The sequence below is a fragment of the Microcebus murinus genome, chromosome 14, assembly GCF_040939455.1.
Source record: "Microcebus murinus isolate Inina chromosome 14, M.murinus_Inina_mat1.0, whole genome shotgun sequence".
Taxonomy (NCBI): Eukaryota; Metazoa; Chordata; class Mammalia; order Primates; family Cheirogaleidae; genus Microcebus; species Microcebus murinus.
In genome coordinates, this window is record NC_134117.1 from 31556113 (window position 1) to 31574705 (window position 18593).

General features: G+C 45.0%; 1 protein-coding gene across 2 annotated transcripts in view; it reads left to right on the forward strand.

Annotated features, from left to right (window-relative positions):
• Nucleotides 1-9090: 9090 nt before the first annotated feature.
• Nucleotides 9091-18593, forward strand: part of MYOF (myoferlin) — a 154578-nt gene continuing 145075 nt past the window's right edge. For both annotated transcript variants that reach the window (XM_076009968.1, XM_076009969.1), the window contains exon 1: nt 9091-9442. In XM_076009968.1, coding sequence (XP_075866083.1) covers nt 9355-9442 — 88 coding nt within the window. In that variant the 5' untranslated portion in view covers nt 9091-9354. The remainder of the gene's footprint in view (nt 9443-18593) is intronic.

Consider the following 18593-nt stretch of genomic DNA (forward strand, 5'->3'; position numbering starts at 1 on the left):
AGCTAACTGCCCAGTCATCATCATTTTGTATTAGCCACCGAATTTGAGAAGCATTGTAAGGGAGTATTATGATATCTGGATCTTTTCCAAAGAGCTTAAGGGAGTTTTCTTGCCCCAAGTGAATAATCTTAGCTACTAAGTAAGGGTAGGTGGGAAGGACTTTAGGGGGGGAAGCCGACAGGTGAACCCAAAAGAGAGGCTTACCCTGCCAAAAGAGTCCCGTGGGCGAAAAGGGGGTAGGGAGGACAATGAAGTACAAGGGGGAATTGGGGGAGAAGTAGCCAATGGCCTGGGCATTTATGGCCTGCTCGACCAAATTAAGCGCTTGCTGCCCTTCTTTAGTTAGGGAGCGGGGAGAGGTTGGATCAGCATCTCCCTGCAGGATGTCAAATAGGGGTTTTAGCTGTCCTGTGGTGAGTTTTAAATATGGGCGAAGCCAATTAATGTCGCCTAGAAGGCACTGAAAATCATTAAGGCATTGAAGAGAGTCTTTTCTGATTTGCACCTTTTGAGAGAGGACTTTATTGGGGAACAATTCAAAGCCTAGGAACAGGTGAGGGGGGCAGACCTGAATCTTTTCAGGGGACAAGTGGAGGCCTCGAGCTTGTAAGGCCAAGACAACCTGCATGGTAACTTGATGTAATGTTGCCTCGTCAGCCCCAGCGAGAAGAATGTCATCCATATAATGAATTATATATAGCTGAGGATGTTGAATTCTAAAAGAATCAATTGTCTGAACTACATATTTTTGGCAAAGGGTAGGGCTGTTGGCCATGCCTTGAGGCAATACTCGCCATTGGAAGTGCGGAGAGGGTCCTATACAGTTTACTACCGGGAGACTGAATGCGAACCGTTTGCAGTCATCTGGGTGCAACGGTATGGAGAAGAAGCAATCTTTTAGGTCAATGACTATTTTATAGTAGCCATGGGGATAGCTGCGGGCGAAGGCAAACCAGGCTGGAGTGCCCCCATGGGAACCATTGTTTGGTTAACAGCCCGTAAGTCTTGTAGCAGCCGCCACTTGCCAGTCCTTTTTTGAATGACGAAAATGGGGGTGTTCCATGGTGAAGTAGAGGGCTCTATGTGTCCGGCAGCTAATTGTTCCTATACTAACGCTGTAGCTGCGGCTAGTTTGTTAGACGGGAGGGGCCACTGATCGATCCAGACAGGTGAGTCACTCTTCCAAGTGATTTTATCTGCCTGAAGTGCAGGGGTATCAATGGCCCTTACGAAAAATGGTCTTTGAACCCTAGTCCTGATCTGTCTGACTTAGGGAGGGTGGTCAGGGGTGCTCTTAGTCCCTGACCCTCTTTGCCTAAACCCTGTCCTGGGAGGAATCCCTGTTTAAGCATTTGGCTGGCTACAACTTCATTGGGGCTGCACATAATGACATTCATTTGTGCAAGGATATCACGCCCCCATAAGTTAACAGGTAGGCTCGGGACTACAAAGGGTTGAGTAGTACCTCTGTTTCCCTCAGAGTCTTCCCATGTCAAAATTTTTGAGCTCTGGAGAGTATCTCTAGACTGTCCTATACCTTGTAAGTGCGTAAGGGAGGGCTGCAGTGGCCATGAATCGGGCCAGGCGTCTTGGGCAATAACTGTGGAATCGGCACCTGAATCAAGAAGGCCCTCAAAAAGTTTACCATCTAATTTTAGCCGCAGGGTGGGCCGTTCTTTGGTGATAGCTTGGACCCAATAGAGATCAGAAGAGCCAGGGCGAGAAGCACCTCGGTTAGAGGCGATGGCTGGGAAGGATGTATTAAGGGGCAAGGGTAATGCCTGAGCTAAGCGCTGTCCCTTAGAGACATACACAGGGCCTGTAAGCGCACTGGCTAAGATGTTAATTTCCCCGGTAAAGTCACTATCTACTATGGAGGGGTGGAATATGAGCCCTGCAAGAGTGGAGGAGGCTCAGCCCAGAATAAAAAAGAACATGTTGGCCAGTGGAGGTCCAAAGGAGCCAGTGGGCAAAATTTGAACACCATCCTCAGGTCTTAATATTGTGTCGGAGGAGGCACACAAGTCCACTCCTGCGCTCCCTGTGGTTGCTCGGAGGAGTCTAGAGTCTGGGGGCTCTCTTGTCGGCTGTTCCCCGAGACCGACTGAAATTGAATAGGACGGGGGGCCCGGGGCTGGCCCCTCAGGCCGTTTCCCGAAAGGGGGGGCAAGGGGTTTCCAAAGACATCAGTCTTGGAGCGGCACTGATTGGCCCAATGCTTTCCCCTCTCACAGCGAGGACAGAGGGAGGGGGCTGGGCTGGCCTGCCTGGCAGCTCACTGAGGTTAGGGGTAGCAGAGGAGACGGCTAGGGGGCACTGCCTCGCAAAGTGCCCTGGTTGACCGCATTAAAGCAGTCCCTCTGTGCCGCGGTCCCTTGGATGGCGGCCCCAACCGCAAGCTGCACGGCCTGTGATACCTTATGGGTAAAGGGGTCAACATCATTACACATTCTAATCATGTCATTAAGGTCTTTATTTTTGAGTTTGCCTCTAAGAATGGCCCTACAGGTGCTGTTGGCATTTTCATAAGCTAACTGTTTAATAAGCCTATTATTCTCATCTTCGTGTCCGAGGGTTCGTTCAGCAGACTCTAAAAGCCTGCCCACAAATTCACTAAAACCCTCTTGAGCTCCCTGGGTGATTTTTGTCAGGGGAGTAAGGACAGATCCCATAGAGGGAAGTGTTCGCCAGGCGCCAAAGGCAGCCGCGGTGGTCTGGGACAAAAGTCCAATTGGGAGTCTCCTTTGGCGCTGTTCAGTGGCAAATCTCCCCTGTCCGCTAAGCTTTTCAAGGGTCCAAGATGCAGAATTGGGGTTTTTTAAATTATTAGCAGCCGTGGTCTGACAGCGGTCGAGAAAGTCGGCCTTCCAAGAGAGGAACTACCCGCGAGAAAGGACTGCCTGTACTAGTTTGACCCATTCTCCGGGGAGCAGGTAGCCGCCCCCTGAGGCTGCCTCTAGGAGGGAGTAGGTAAAGGGTGCATTGGGCCCATACGCCCTAACAGCAGAATTCAGTTCTTTAAAGGTTTTAAATTTTAGTCTGCAAAATTCAGTGGGCTCTGAGTCTGTTTCTTCTGGGAGGTCATCGCTCTCGCTTTCTCTTTCCCTCCCTTCCGTATCCTCATTATCTGAATCTTGGGGCAGGGACTGGCTTGAAGAAGGGGCGGCAAGGTCTCCTTGCCTATTAGACCGGGTAACTACCGGGAATGCTAGGGCTTTATGGGAGGACTTTAAGGATTTTTTATTTAAGGTGGCATATGATTGGGCGGTCTCATGACGTGGGTGGCTAATGAAGACCGAATCTTTAAGCGTATCTTGGAGGGAGGACAAGTCTTTGGAAAGCTGGGTAAATTCTTTTTGAAGTTGTAAGACATCCTTTAATTGCATAACCCTTTGACTTAAGTCTTTTTTGGCACGCAAAAGTAAGGGCATTGTAAGTGGAGGCATTAATGAAGGTGCGCAAATCTGAGGCGCGTAAAGAGGCGGCCATCCGGGATTGTGATATCGGGCCGCTTCCTCTCCGAGGGTTGCCTCTTCTGCGGGGTCGAGGGACTCTCGGAGGGGTTGTCTCTTGAACACCGGGTAATTAAATGCATGAGGGGCTGTACCCTCGGGTAAGGGAGGATAGAGGGTCTTGGTGTCTGGCCTACTAATCGGGGGCTCGTCCCTAGATGTCTGGAGCTCAACCGATGGGTCCTGAGGGGGCATATTAATACAAACTGAGGGGCAAGGGGACGGGCATGTTGGCCTCTCAGGATCATTAGGAGAAGCCGACTCTCCGGACGCCTCTAAAGATGTTCTCGAAGCAGACCGTGACACGGGTCGGAGGCAGAATTCTGCTACTGAGAGCAGCTGCTTTTTATTGGGGTCTGAATCTGCTCCCTCAACAATATCTCTGATTAGTCCCCAGTAGGAGAAAACGGATACAGGGACGGCATCTGGGCCCTGATTCAGAAGTAAATTGTTTAACTCTCTGCCTACCTTCTGCCATTTGCGTGGGTGAATCTCAGGTCCACCAACAATGAACCAAGGACAAGCACGATCAATGAACACAAAAAACTTTACTAGGTCCTTTTTCTTAACTCTAATTCCTCTCTCTCTGAGCGAGGCCTTGAGATCCTTGATAAAAACGGCCTCTTTAGACAAGGAATGGCCCATCTCGATGGGATGACAATGTAAAAAATCTACTCACCAGACCGTCGATTCTGTGAGCGGCAGAAAGGAGGTCTCTTCAGGGATTCTCCGGAGAACTGTCTGTAAACCGAGTGTCATCCGACAAAAGTCCGTACCTCGAGCCCCACGTTGGGCGCCACTTGTCCCGGCCCGCAGGACCTTCTGTTACTCGTGGGGTCAAGGGGGACCGTGCCTGAAAGAGATGGGCGAGAGAAAGGAACGAGACCAAGCAAAGGGTTGTCAAGGTCTACTTTACTTAGATTCTTAGTAGGTTTTATAAGCATACAGAAACAAGGAAGTAGAAACAAAAAATGCAGTGGGGTGACGGTGAGTCTTGGGTTTGGGCTAATCAGCCCCAATCAGTATCTTATCGGTATCGAGGTTTGTGACTGATTACTCGACCCCAACCTGGAGGTGGTCGGGAACAATTGCAGTTAGCACACCCTGGAGCATTTTGGAATGCATTCTTTTTGGAGCTATAGCTGGAGGGTGGGGTGTTGTTTTTGTCCTAGGAATTTTTCTAGGGCGAGGCCCGTGCATAGGACAAGTCATAGGGGAGTTGAGGGTCTCTGAGAGTCCTTGCCTCTAACACCTGTCAATTAAATATAAGAGTAGAATAAAGTCATTCAGACAGGGAAGGCCTATGCTTCGGCAAGACAAGAAAATTAGCCCAGGAGGACAAATCCCAAATAAGAGAGATGCAAAGGGAATGGGTGTAGAGGAAGGAAAGCCCCAGCTGTATGGCAGCTGTATGTAGCTCCAGGGCAAAACCATCCTGATCTGTGCTATTCAGAAGATCCCAGGAGAGGTTTCTTCAAGAAGATGAAACTGATATAATTTCTAATGTATATGAACATATTGGGAAATTTATACAATTTGGAGAGAGTTTAAGGTACAAAAAACAGTAAGGTGGTAATGAACTCCAAAAAAAAGAAAAATGAAAATGTTGTAGGAAGCACATCTTAGTATACTTCATGGCTTAGTTGTGAATGGTGTTTATATAGTCAAAATCATGTAAACACCTGATCCACACATATTTATAGTATATCTCTATTGGGGGACCAAAATACAGGAAGTGTGCTTGTATGTGGATACATTGAGGAGGGCTGAAAGAAAGTTAAGTCCTCATTTCCTTGTTTGGAAACAAATAGATGATGCCCGAAACTGGAAAATAAAAAGTGGAAATGAAAGCACATTATTTGGAGATTAATACCAAAATAAATAGATGAAAGAGTTGAAAGTGGGGATCCCTGGGAATGGAAAATGTTGGTGGTGAGGAGAGGTGAACTGCTAACTTGGTAACAAGCCTGGTAGGGTTTCTTGATTCTTTAAAATAAGTACAAAGATGACTTTTATGAAAGAAAAACCAATCAGAAGAAATAATTTCAAACCCACAATTCTTCTGAAGAATAAAAAAAAATAAAAGCAGCATGCCCCAACTCGTTTTATGATGCTAGCATAACTTCTGTACCAAAGCTGACTGGAAGAAAATGAGGAAGGGAAATTGCAAATTAGTGTTATTCATAAACATAATACAAAAGTCATAAATAAGATATAAAGATATTCGTAATCCAAATTTTAGCGATATGAAAGTACAAGATATGACAACTAAGTTGAGTTTATCTCAAGAATGCCAGGTTAGTTTAGCTTTAGAAAATACATGTAATTCACCAAATTAAACATAAAGATCTTACAATCATCTCAATAAGGTAAACCATCTGATAAAATGCAACTTCATTTATTATAAGATGTCTTAAAGCCAGGCATGGTGGCACTCACCTGTAGTCCCAGCTATTCAGGAGGCTAAGGTGGGAGGATCACTTGGGCCTAAGAGTTCGAGGCTGTAGTACACTATAATGAGCCTGTGACTAGCCACTATACTACAGACTGGGCAATATAGCAAGATCCCATCTCTAAAAAAACAAACAAACAAAAAGTCTTAGCAAGCTAGGAATAAAGAGAAGTCTTTTAATCTTAAAATAGGATAATTATGAGAAATCTACAGCAAGCATCATACTTAATGGTGAAGTATGGAAATCTTTCCCTTTGAAAAAGATAAGGATGTCTGTTATTACCACCCCTAGTCAATATTATAATGAAAGGTCTAATCAACATAGTAATAAAAAGGAAAATAAAGTAAGCACAAGGATTGGAAAGGAAGAAACACACCAGGTGTTATTTGCAGATTATATAATTGTAATGGTAGAAAATCCACGAGAATTTACTGCTGATTACACTCTTACCAGCAGTGTCTGAGACTTCCTGTGGTTCCACATTCTCGTCACCCTTAGCAATGTTAGATTTTTGCATATTTGCCTATCTGGAGAGTATATATTAATATCTCATTGGAGTTTTAATTTGCATTTTTCTAATTACCAATGAGGTTGAGTACCTTTTCATATTTACATTTCCTAATTTGTGAAGTACCTATTGAAATCTTTTACCTATTTTTTTCTCAAGTTCTCTGTGTTTTTCTTACTAATTTGCTGGAGCTGTTTATGTACTCTGAATACTAGTCCTTTGTAGGTTGTGATTTTCATACAATTGAATTTATCAATATTTCCTTTTATGATTAGTATAGTTTTTTCATATTACGGAATCCTTTTCTATCCTGAGGTCATGTAAACATATTTCTGTGTAGTCTTCTAGAAACACATCTTTTTTTTTAAGAGATGAGATCCTGTCTATGGCCATACCACCCTGAACGCGCCCGATCTCGTCTGATCTCGGAAGCTAAGCAGGGTCGGGCCTAGTTAGTACTTGGATGGGAGAGATGAAATCTTGCTATGTTGCCCAGGCTGGATTTGAACTCCTGTCCTCAAGCCATCTCCTGCCTTAGCCTTTTAAGTAGCTGGGACTAAAGGCCTGTGTAACCATGCCTAGCTAGAAACATGTCTTATCTTGCTTATTTAGATTTATACTTTACTTGTAATTGATTATGTATCGTGTAAGGTTGGAGGTCATTTGTCAATTTTTCCCACATGAATAGGGAAAATGCAAATTAAAACTCCAAACTTTCACATTTATGTTGTATGCATTTTTCGGTAAATATATTTCACAGTAAAAAGGAAAAATAAAAAGCAGCTAAATAAAGGTAATGTTGTCTATATACCATTAAAACTCTGTGTCCACTCCTTGCCTCTAACATCCACTAAATACAATAATGTGCATAGCATTGAATACTAGGCTCTTTACTATGTAAGACCTGGAGAAACTCACTGAGACATTCTTGTAGGTTAAACTATCCTTTTTCAATGCACTTGAAGTATTTGTTTACAGATGGGTCTTCTTGGTTGTACGTTCAGAAGCAAAAAGAAACCCTTTGTTTCTTCACCCTAAGGTTTAGTCTTTTCTTCTGAAACACAAAGAGATCCTGATTTTAAGCTCACTTGTATTAACACAATGCTAGAAAATCACAAGGAAGCACGAACTTCTGGTGTGTATGTGAGTAAATTACTGTGTGCTCTGAGCCAAGCCCCATAGAGACCTTTTTTTTGTTTGTTTGTTTTGTTTTTGAGACAGAGTCTCACTTTGTTGTCCAGGCTAGAGTGAGTGCCGTGGCGTCAGCCTAGCTCACAGCAACCTCAAACTCCTGGGCTCAAGCGATACTTCTGCCTCAGCCTCCCGAGTAGCTGGGACTACAGGCATGAGCCACCATGCCCGGCTAATTTTTTTATATATATATCAGTTGGCCAATTAATTTCTTTCTATTTATAGTAGAGACGGGGTCTTGCTCTTGCTCAGGCTGGTTTTGAACTCCTGACCTTGAGCAATACGCCCGCCTCGGCCTCCCAAGAGCTAGGATTACAGGCGTGAGCCACCATGCCCGGCCCTTTTTTTTTTTTTTTTTTTGAGACAGAGTCTCGCTTTGTTGCCCAGGCTAGAGTGAGTGCCATGGCGTCAGCCTAGCTCACAGCAACCTCAAACTCTTGGGCTCAAGCGATCCTCCTGCCTCAGCCTCCCGAGTAGCTGGGACTACAGGCATGCGCCACCATGCCTGGCTAATTTTTTCTATATATGTTAGTTGGCCAATTAATTTCTTTCTATTTATAGTAGAGACGGGGTCTTGCTCTTGCTCAGGCTGGTTTCGAACTCCTGACCTCGAGCAATCCTCCCGCCTCGGCCTCCCAGAGTGCTAGGATTACAGGTGTGAGCCACCACGCCCGGCCGAGACCTTTAACTTATCACAACTTTATCTCCATTTTACAGATGAGGAAACTGAGGAAGAGAGGAGTTAAGAAAGTTGCCAAGGTGAAGTAGCTCAAAGTGGTGAAGCACAGACTCACACTCACGTCTGGCTAACTAAGCCCAGCTCGCCTCTTGTGATCTCAACCACCCGGCTTCACTGCCTAATGCATTCATTCTCTGGGATGGGAAGATGCTGTGGGCAGCGGTAGGTTCAGAAACAGTGGCAAGACACTTCTCTATTTTCACCGAAGACTGTTGGAAACTTTTGATAGATCAGGAAAACTTAAGAGCCCAGCTCTCACCTCTGAAGAATTTTTAAAGAAATTCTATGAGATCAGCTCTCAATACACCAATTTTGTAAATTCCTATTTCCGTGCCCACACTGGGTTAACTTGAAATACTCAGTTATTCCCTTTCCATACACTAGGGGGCGCCTTTTAACTGCTTTTCAGAGGTTGAATATAGGGGTGGCTGGGTGGACGCGTTCAACAGCATGAGTAGAACCGGCAAAAGTAAAATGGGAAAAAAACCGACTAAAGTTTTAAAACTCCATGAAACTCAGAAAGGAATGAAAGAGGTGGCAGAGAATTAATCCGGTTTCACGAATTGTTTCTAAAAGGCAGACCCATTTTAGCAGTTTCCCGACCTGCCCACGTGTCTTAGCTCCAAATTCATTTTAGTTTCATTTGTTGCACAAACTTAATTTTTGGTTGAGGTTTATGTCCTTTTCACTTCCACATTTCCCAAATTCGTAAGTCGGTGACAGGCACCGCGTAGACTCCTGGGGTTGGGGTGTCAGCTTACACGCAGCCTTCAGTAAATAATCCGTCAGAGTTCCACCCATTTTTGCCTTTTCCCCTTCCCGCTTCCCTCTTCCCTGGGAGGAATCCTCCCTTCGCCGGGAGAGGAATTCCCTGCCGGGCGGTGCGGCCCGGAGCTGCCGCCTAACTCGGTTTGCTGTTTGCCGAAACTTGCTCTCTGCCAGCCAAGAGCCATGCTGCGAGTGATCGTGGAATCTGCCAGTAACATCCCTAAAACGAAATTTGGAAAACCGGATCCTATTGTTTCTGTTATCTTTAAGGGTAAGGAAAAGTTTTCTGCTTTTTCAGAAGCCCCGTTCTGGAATGTTAGTCTCCTGGGTCGGGTCTTTAGCAGTCTGCGTGCAGGCGGCTGACGGAGCCCAGTCTCTGCTGCTTCGCCTGTTACCTGCGCGGGGCAGGGGGGGGGGGGGGACGGAAGCAATGAATTGTCCCCGGGGCTTGACACGCATTGAATGACCTGATATTTGGGGTCTAAAATGAGTGATGTCTGTAAGCGCTTGGGGGAAAACTTGCATCTCCTAATCTTTACATTTTGGGTATCAGAAAGGTCTGTACCTGTTCAAAGTAAGAGGTTCAGTAGTCTTATGCGCATATTTTTCTCTGCCTGTGAGAAATCGGTGAAGTAGGAAAAAGAGCGATTAAATTGTTGGAGGCTCCCCATTACTCCATTGAACAGCCTGATGCTGCTTTTATTGTCATTGGGCTTCTGGGAAGCAGGGTGAGGTTAATATTTTGAATTAGTTTGTTTTCATGTTCTCTTGGGCCACTTTGTAACTGTTCTTCATGTCAAGGCAGTTGGTGTGGGTTTTTTTGTTTTTTTTTTTTGTATGTTCTAAAGCTTTTAAATTGCTCATAGAGGAAAGAGGTCTAAACAGCAAATCAGAATTTTGGAGATCTAGTTCTGTCTTGCTGAATGACCTTGGGTGAGTGACTTCATTTCTCTGGGGTCTCAGTTTTCTTTTCTGCAAAATGGGTGAGGAGGGTTTAGACTAGATCACTGTTAAAAAGCTCATGGTGATGTCAGTCAGTTATTTTTCTATGACATTTGATTGTGATTGCAGGGGAGGGGACAGGAGTGCTCCATGCGATGGCCCACTCCATGGTAGGTGAGTTCAGTTTTGGCTGGAGTGGTGTGGCTGAATCTGAGTGTAGGGGCTGTCTTCATTTTCTGTTTGTCCATGGTCGGTGATAAGATTGCCAGCTCAATTCTCAGCAGGAGGGATGGCAGAGAGGGTGGGACCCTTGACAGGCACGTGTTTCCTGACCACACCCTGGTATATTTCTCACTTCCTCCTGGAGCCCGACTGCTTCTCCCTGCTAGTTCCCGAGTACTCTAATACCTTTCTCCTTTCTTCTGCCCATTTTTCCTCCCTATTTCTCTTCTCAAACCTCTCTCTCTGTGGATGAGCAAGAAAAGGAAAGAAAGAAATGAAACTCAAAGCTATTATTGAGTTATTGAGTTTTTTACAAAAAATATCTGGAGGGCAAAAGTTAGATTCTTAAAGGATAATGTCATTTGAAAATCTGACTAGTGAATATCATGTGATCATGTTAGATCAGAGTTCTTAATAATTTATGTGTGTTAGGTTTTTTAAATCTTTTTTGTTCTTGAAGCAGTTACATAATAGGAACATAACATGAAGAGTTCTCAACCTCAACATTGACATGTAAAGACATATCAAAATATACTGGGATCAATCTGGTGGTGTCATCATTTGAGGTGAGCCATATAGATTATAAAGGAATTGGAGTTAGCACCATATTGGAACTTGTTATTTGTCGGGAGTGTGTGTGCACTGATCAAACATTTTAAATGACTAAAAATATGTCTAAGGCTATGGATGCAAATAAGCAATTGGAGGTGGAAAACTTAAGTTGGCAAATATAGTCCATGGAAACAATTGCATTTACTAGACTATTTAACTTCAGTCTCTTTTCTGGTCTCCTTTGGTTATACAAACAAATGACTTTGGTTAAGTCATTCATTCATTCATTCATCCAACCAGCAACTTGAGGAAGAAGGAACGTGAACACAGACTAGGAACATCTGCACTCTAGCTGATGTGAACACAATATCTGATAACCTTGGCTAACCCAGATTTAACCACCTGGGTCTCAAATTTCTCGGCTATGGATGACGGAAACTGGTCTCCTTTAGGTTCCTTCTGGCTTTAAGATTCTATAATTTTCTAGTTCCAGGTATTGAATATCTGCTCTCAGCAAGCTGTGAAATGCACTGCCTTAGGTGCTAGGGGGATAGAGTGATGATTACAACATCTTTCCTGCTTTCAGTCTAGCCCAGTCGTTCACAACACTGGTGATGGCAAACCCTTTCCAGGCGTGCCCACCAACTTTGAGTACTGTGCAAAACTAAGTAATGTTAAGTTCTGACAGGCCTGAGGATACCATGATAATGTCCATCAGAGGGAACATGATTAAAGTCACCGTGTGACGTGGGGTAGAATGTGGTAAGATGTACAAAGCCCTCACAGGAGATCCAGGAGGCACCGAAGAATGTCCCCGTGTTAATGGAAATGTGTAAATGATTTGCCTCTTGGGTACGTAAAACAGCAAGGTCAAAGTGTCAGCAGCTCTTCTCAAACTGTAAAATGGTAGGAAGAATGGCAGAGGGAAGCATGTGTTGATGGTGGTGCTGGTGCGACACTGTGAGGTCCTGTTAGACAGCAGCCAAGCTAGAGTTGGGAATGTGCTGTTCTGACGGCCAACTGGTTTAGAGTCGACCTCAGTCTTTTGTGTTCAAACCCTTTCTGAGGCTGACTGTCAAATGACTCAGGAGGAGGTATGAACTTGGAGGATTTGGGGGCTACTGTGGCCCCTCTTGCATGGTTGTTGTTGATAGTTAGCCCTGTTGGAGTAGATTATAAAAGCCACAAAGCTTGTTTGATTTTTTGTATCCATGGGGTGGCCATTCTGTCCGCAGTGCCAGGCTGTCCCCACAGCCAGGCTGCGGAGCTGAATCCAGCCGAGACTGGATCGCAGACCTCTGAGACCTCTCTCAACTCTGGGACCTCATGATTCCCCCAAGTATAACAAGTTTACAAAAAATTTTTAATTTAAGTAACATGACATTTTAAAATTATTATTTTTTATTAAAAACTAATGCATATAAAAATAGAACAAACTAATTATCTGGAAGAGATTATACAACTAAAAAGTGAAAATTCTGCCCACAGCCCTCCTACTCTTTCCCTGTCTCCCATTTTTACTACCTCAGGGTCACCACTCCAAACAATTAGATTTGAATCCTTTGCTGCCTTTTGCTATGTCGCAATTACTGCCCGTTAGTGACAATACTGCAATGGATGTCATCTAGCGCATATGTTTGTGAAGATGTGAAATGCATTGCCTTCAGTGCTAGGGGGTTGTAATGATGAATATGGCATTTTTCTGCTTTCAGTCTATGCCAGTGGTTTACAACACTGGCGATGGCATTCCTTCCTATCGTCAGAAGGGAAAAAACAAAACAAAACAAAACAAAACAAAACACTGGCGATGGCAAAACCTTTCCATCTTTGTGTGCACGTGTGTGCGTGTGTGTGTGTGTGTGTTTCCTTTCCTTTCCTTTCCAAGATGGTTTTGCAGGATATTGCTGTAGATTTTTATTTTCCCTTTGACCCATCCCTTACTTCGGTGTCAAATTTCTTGACATGGTTGATTGTGAGGACATTTTTTTGCATACTTTTATATTGTTGTGCCTTTACAATGTGGCAACATTACATTTGAATGAAACATTCATCTCCTGGAGAACTGGGTTGTTGCCACCATAGCAGTTCTCTCATCTACTCTTACGGTATGGTCTGTCCCATCAGCCAGAATTTTCTCTCATTTCTGGTCTTCCGCAAATCTTTTCCTTGTGGAATGGCTGCTACTGTTCACATGATCGTGAATTAATTGTCACAGTCATGGGTATTTCTAGGGCCCTTCTCCAATTAGCACATCAAATTTTGTGGTCTTGAGCAAACTTGTATGAGAATCCACTTTTTTCTTCTGAAAAATGGGCTGTACTGGCTTATCTGGAAGGAGGTAAGTCTGTAGAGATCCCTCACGGCTGTGATGTATCCAATAAAGACTTGCCTGACTATTTTTAGGAAGAACTACTTTGCTATTTAAAATTTTACAGTTGTTTTTTTTTTTTTTTTTTCCAGTTGGGGACATTTAACACCAAAGATATTTTTTAGAGAATCTTTTAAGTAGGTACAAAGGCTATGAGATTCCATTTAAGAATGGGGCAGTATGAGGGGAGAAAGATCTCATGATCTCATGGGTCTCATCCACTGTGGCCAGTCAAGGCACCTGGTGAGTGGCCCACACAGAGCCTTGGTTCAGCTCGGGGGCTCCACGGGACTCTTCAAGAAGGTTCCTACTAGTTCAGACTGACCATCATACCGTGTGGATCCTCCCATAAAACCGCTGCACCGTATTCACAACACACTCAGGAAGGCAAAAGTGTTTAATCTACTGAGTCATTCCCATCACTTCCGGAAGAACAGGGCTTGGGGACTCACCGCCTAAGCAAAGTGGCCCCACCCCACTGAGGCACGGGAACTCTCACAGGTACACTCCCCAAAGGCACATTCTGCGGGCTCTCAGTCTTTTATAAAGCCACAGCTGCCTTTTAAAAATTAATTAATGTGTCTTGTTTTTTGTTTCTCCTCTCCTCCTTCACAATATATCTTAACCCACACACCTTCAGCCCAGGGCCGTGGGTGTTTGTCTGCTGTAGCTTTCTTTTCTGATTACTGATGGGTTTTTTCATCCCCCTAGAATGTGGCCCTGTCAAGAGACATGGGACTTTTATATCCTCTGTAACACCTAGCACAGCACTGATATTGAATATACGTTTTAAATGTTAAGCTTGGAAGCAAAGAAAGAGCTGGCAGGAGATCGGAGACATCTTGGTGTGATAGAGTCATTGATCCTTAGTCCTGAAGAGGACTGTGGGGAGTCAGCCAGTCTCTCTTTTTTCAGGCAGAATGCCACTCAGTATTCTCTCAGGTGTTTCTGGATGAGCCAAGAACCACTCCACACATTCCTGAATACTGAGCACAACCGGTTCCCAGCACCTGCCACCCAGAGGTAAATTGGTGGGTTAGATTTTTTTCATTCTTGTTCCTGGCAAGGAAAATGTGAAGCTGCCAGGTGTTTTTTTTCTGTCTTGCTCTGTTGCCCAGGCTAGAGTGCAGTGGTGTCATCACGACTTACTGCAACCTCAAACTCCTAGGCTCAAGGGATTCTCCTGCCTCAGCTTCCTGAGTAGCTGGGACTACAGGTACGTGCCATGACACCCGGTTAATTTTTTCTAGTTTTTGTAGAGGTGGGGTCTTGCTCTTGCTCGGGCTGGTCTTAAACTCCTGAGCTCAAGCAATCCTCCCACCTCAGCCTCCCAGAGTGCTGGGATTACAGGCGTGAGCCACCATGCCCAGCCTAAGCTGCCAGTTTTATGTTGAAAATGATGCACATACTTAGAATGCCATGATACGGCAGTGGTCACCTTACCCACTGTGCAATTTCTGTTGGACAGCTGTTTGGTGAGCAGGGGTGTGCCTTGGTAGGGTCCGAGCAAAGTTCTCACTCAGAAGTAGCTGTGGCCCATCTGGCACCTGAAACCTTATCAGCTAACTGCTTATGGGGCATCAGGCTGCAGAGGCCCTAGGCTTGGGGCCAGAGATGCCTGGATGAGAATCCCCATTGCCATCCTTTACTTCCTAATTGCTCATGAGCAAATGAAGTCTTCAACTTCAGTGTTCTTAGTCATACCTCCTACCCTGCAGGGTTATTTGAGAAGTAAATGAACATACATGTGACATTACACATGGGAATCCATAAATTCCCTTCCCTATTTGAAGACAGTTACTTTCATGGTGTCTCATAGCATATCATCACGCTGGGAACCAAGGCTAGAAACCTATACATAACAAGGTCTTCTAGGCCTAGGAGACCAATGAGTTAGAACACAAGAATAAGACACAAACCAGAACAGACATACAAAAATTGCAATTTAAGAGTAGATGAAGGCCGGGCGCGGTGGCTCACGCCTGTAATCCTAGCTCCCTGGGAGGCCAAGACGGGCGGATTGTTTGTGCTCAGGAGTTCGAAACCAGCCTGAGCAAGAGCGAGACCCGTCTCTACTATAAATAAAAAGAAATTAATTGGCCAACTAATATATATAGAAAAAACTAGCCGGGCATGGTAGCACATGCCTGTAGTCCCAGCTACTCAGGAGGCTGAGGCAGGAGGATCACTTCAGCCCAGGAGTTTGAGGTTGCTGTGAGCTAGGCTGACGCCACGGCACTCACTCTAGCCTGGGCAACAAAGTGAGACTCTGTCTCAAAAAAAAGAGTAGATGAAAGAGTGAAAAGCTCTGTGGAGAAAGTGTCATTTGACTTGGTCTTAAAGGATGAATTCCCATTTGACAGAAATGATAGGAAGACAGAGATTCCAGGCTTTGGAACAGCACGGCAGGACCGGGGAGCCGTGGGCGTCTGCGGCGAGGTGGATACAGGAGTATCTGGTGTGATCAGAGTTGCGCTTGACTCAGAAACCAGTGGGGAGCCGCCAGGCAGCAATGGGAATAACAGATTAGTACTAGTCAGGGAGACTAGTCTGAAGCTTTACTAGTTGAGGCAAATGCTTCCTAGGGCAGAGGGAGCTCATCCAGTGCTGGAATCAGAAGGAAGAAACTTATAATGAAAGAGACTAAGGAAGAAGACTGATTGGATTAAATTAATAAAAAAGCACTCTGGGCAGGCTCATTTGGCCATCGTCCCTCACAGTGTGCTGGGAAACGGGACATCACACTGCCTTCCTCCCAGCTGGCGTGGTTGCATGGCGGGTGGGTACAGGGCTGGACGGGGTGGCTCTGGGTCCAGAAGCTGGAAGGCAGGAGAGCCCCAGCCTACCTCTGACTTGACACAGGGCTTTGGTCTTATTAACAGCAACTAAATGCTCTTGATCTCAGTTTCCACAACTTGAAGTAGAGATAAGACCTACTTCTGAAGGTTGTAAAAATCAAATAAGATGTTGTATTTATGGCGCCTGGACTTAAAATAGATGTTTAAAAAAAATTAGTGGGCTGAGTTGGGGACTAAAGAAATACAAATTCAGCAAATTAAGCAGGGACAGCTGACATAGGACCTTTAAGCTCTCCTTTTAGAAGGTGAAGCTATGAATCTAGAAAAGAGGTCTAGACTGGGTTCACATTTTGTCAAAACAACTGGTCCATTTGGTGAAGATAAAACAGACCATTTTACAATTATTTTTTTACTTTATTTGGCAATCATTTATTTGTGTGCCTACTGTGTGCTAGATCAGCAGTCCCCAACCTTTGGCACCAGGGACCAGTTTCATGGAAGACAACGTTTCCACAGATGGAGTGGTGGGAAGGTAGTGCAGATCTGTGGCCCAGCCCCTAACAGTAATGGCCTGCAGCCCAGGGGTTGGGAACCACAGTGCTAGATTATTTAAAGCAGTGCTGTCCAATAGAACTTTCTACAAAAGTGGAAATATTCAGGATCTGCCCTGTCCAATATGGCAGCTACTAGCCACACGTGGCTGCTGATTGCTGAAATATGGCCTCTGTGACTGAGAAACTGAAATTTTAATATTGATTTTAATTAATTTGAATTACATAACCTCATGTGATTACTGATGACAGTATTGCATAACCCAGACAGCAGCAGAACAGCAATGGTGACTAAGGGTCCAGGCTTTCACTCAGTCCCTGTTGCCCAGCACTCCTATACCTCTATGTGTCACTTCCCCACAGGGACATGTTCTGAGAAATGCATTGCTAGGGGCTTTCATCACTGCACAAACACCATGGCGTGTACTCACACCAACCTAGACGGCACAGCCTACTACACCCTAAGCTGTGTGGTCACAGCCTGTTGCTCCCAGGCTACAAACCTGTGCAGCATGTTACTGTACTGAGTACGGTAGGCAGATGTGACACAATGGCAAGTATCTGTGTATCCAAACATATCTAAACATAGGAAAGGTATGGTCAAAATATGGTGTTATAATCTCTGGACGCACCATTGTACATGTGGTCCCTTGTTGGCCAAAAGGTCGTTCTGCGGTGTCTGGCTGTGCCTTGGTTGCCTCATCTGTAACACAGAGAGGATAACAGTCCCTGCCTTGGAGCATTTCTATGAGGATTAGCATGAATAAATGAAAGCACATAGGAAGCGCTGTACACGTGAGTTACTACTTAGGTCTTCTGGAGCTTTGGGTGAGGGTGCGCAGCCTGAGTAATAGCAGCTACTCGCTCTTCCACCGCCATCGACTACACTCCCACACTGAGCCCACACCTGTGTGTCCTAGCTCATTTAATCCCCGGTTCATTTTTAAGAAGCAGGTGTTCATTCTCCAAGGTCTATAAAAGAAAAGAAAAAAAAAAAAAAAAGAAGCAGGTGTTATTATCACCTTCCTTTCCCCCCCCCCCCAGAGGGAGCTGAGGCAGAGACAGGCGAGGACTTAAGTGGATTCCAGATTGGCGTGCGCATTCACCGAGCGCAGCATGGGCGGAGAAACAGCTCGCTGCCTGTGCCCACAGCCTGCAAGGCAAATGAACGCCCCTGCCTCTGGAACAGATTGAACTGTTTAGTGTGTTGAGGCCGTTTGCAACCAGTCTGAAAGAGGAAGAAAGTGTACCAAGAACACAAGAAGTTTAAAAAAAAGAAAAGGAAAGAAAAACAAAACCTAACCCTTCCAGGGTGAGTTAGCCACAGGGTAATGACAGCCTTTATGACTTGCGGTGACTCAGAGGCTCAGAGGTGACATAGCTCAGCAGTGAATCAGTTCCCCTGATAATCAAGTCTGAGCCATTTTGTTAGTGGAGACTAAAATGCTAACTTATGATATATAAAGTATTAAAAATCGAATACCGGACTGGCAGGGCGAGGCTGCACTGCATTGCACCTCTGCTCGCTGGTTCATTACCGTCATCGTCTTTTTCATCCCAATGGCACAGCTGATAAGCTGGAAAAAAATCCTTTTCCTTATCTCTCTTCCTTTTCATAATAAAATAAAAGCTATGTGCTTTCTACCCCTCCTCACTGTCTGAATTCCCTGCCGGGACACTCCCTGGCTCTCTCCCGTCTCTTTTGCTGCCGCTGCTTCCTTCCGAACATGGGTCCGCTCAGCAAGCTCTGATGGAGAGCGCTCTGACAGGCAGAGCACTGGGCGCAGGGGGGAGAACAAGCCAGGACTGGCCCTGCCTGCATGCAGTTTGTAGTCTAAGCTGTAATAGAGCTGGAGTTTGATGAATTAAGGAGTTTAAACCCCTGGAAAGGAGATCTGATCATTAGCAGATTATGTTGATGCTGAGAGCTAACCACCTATTAATAAGCACTGTGCTAAGTGCTTCACCTGTATCATTTAATTTTAATGT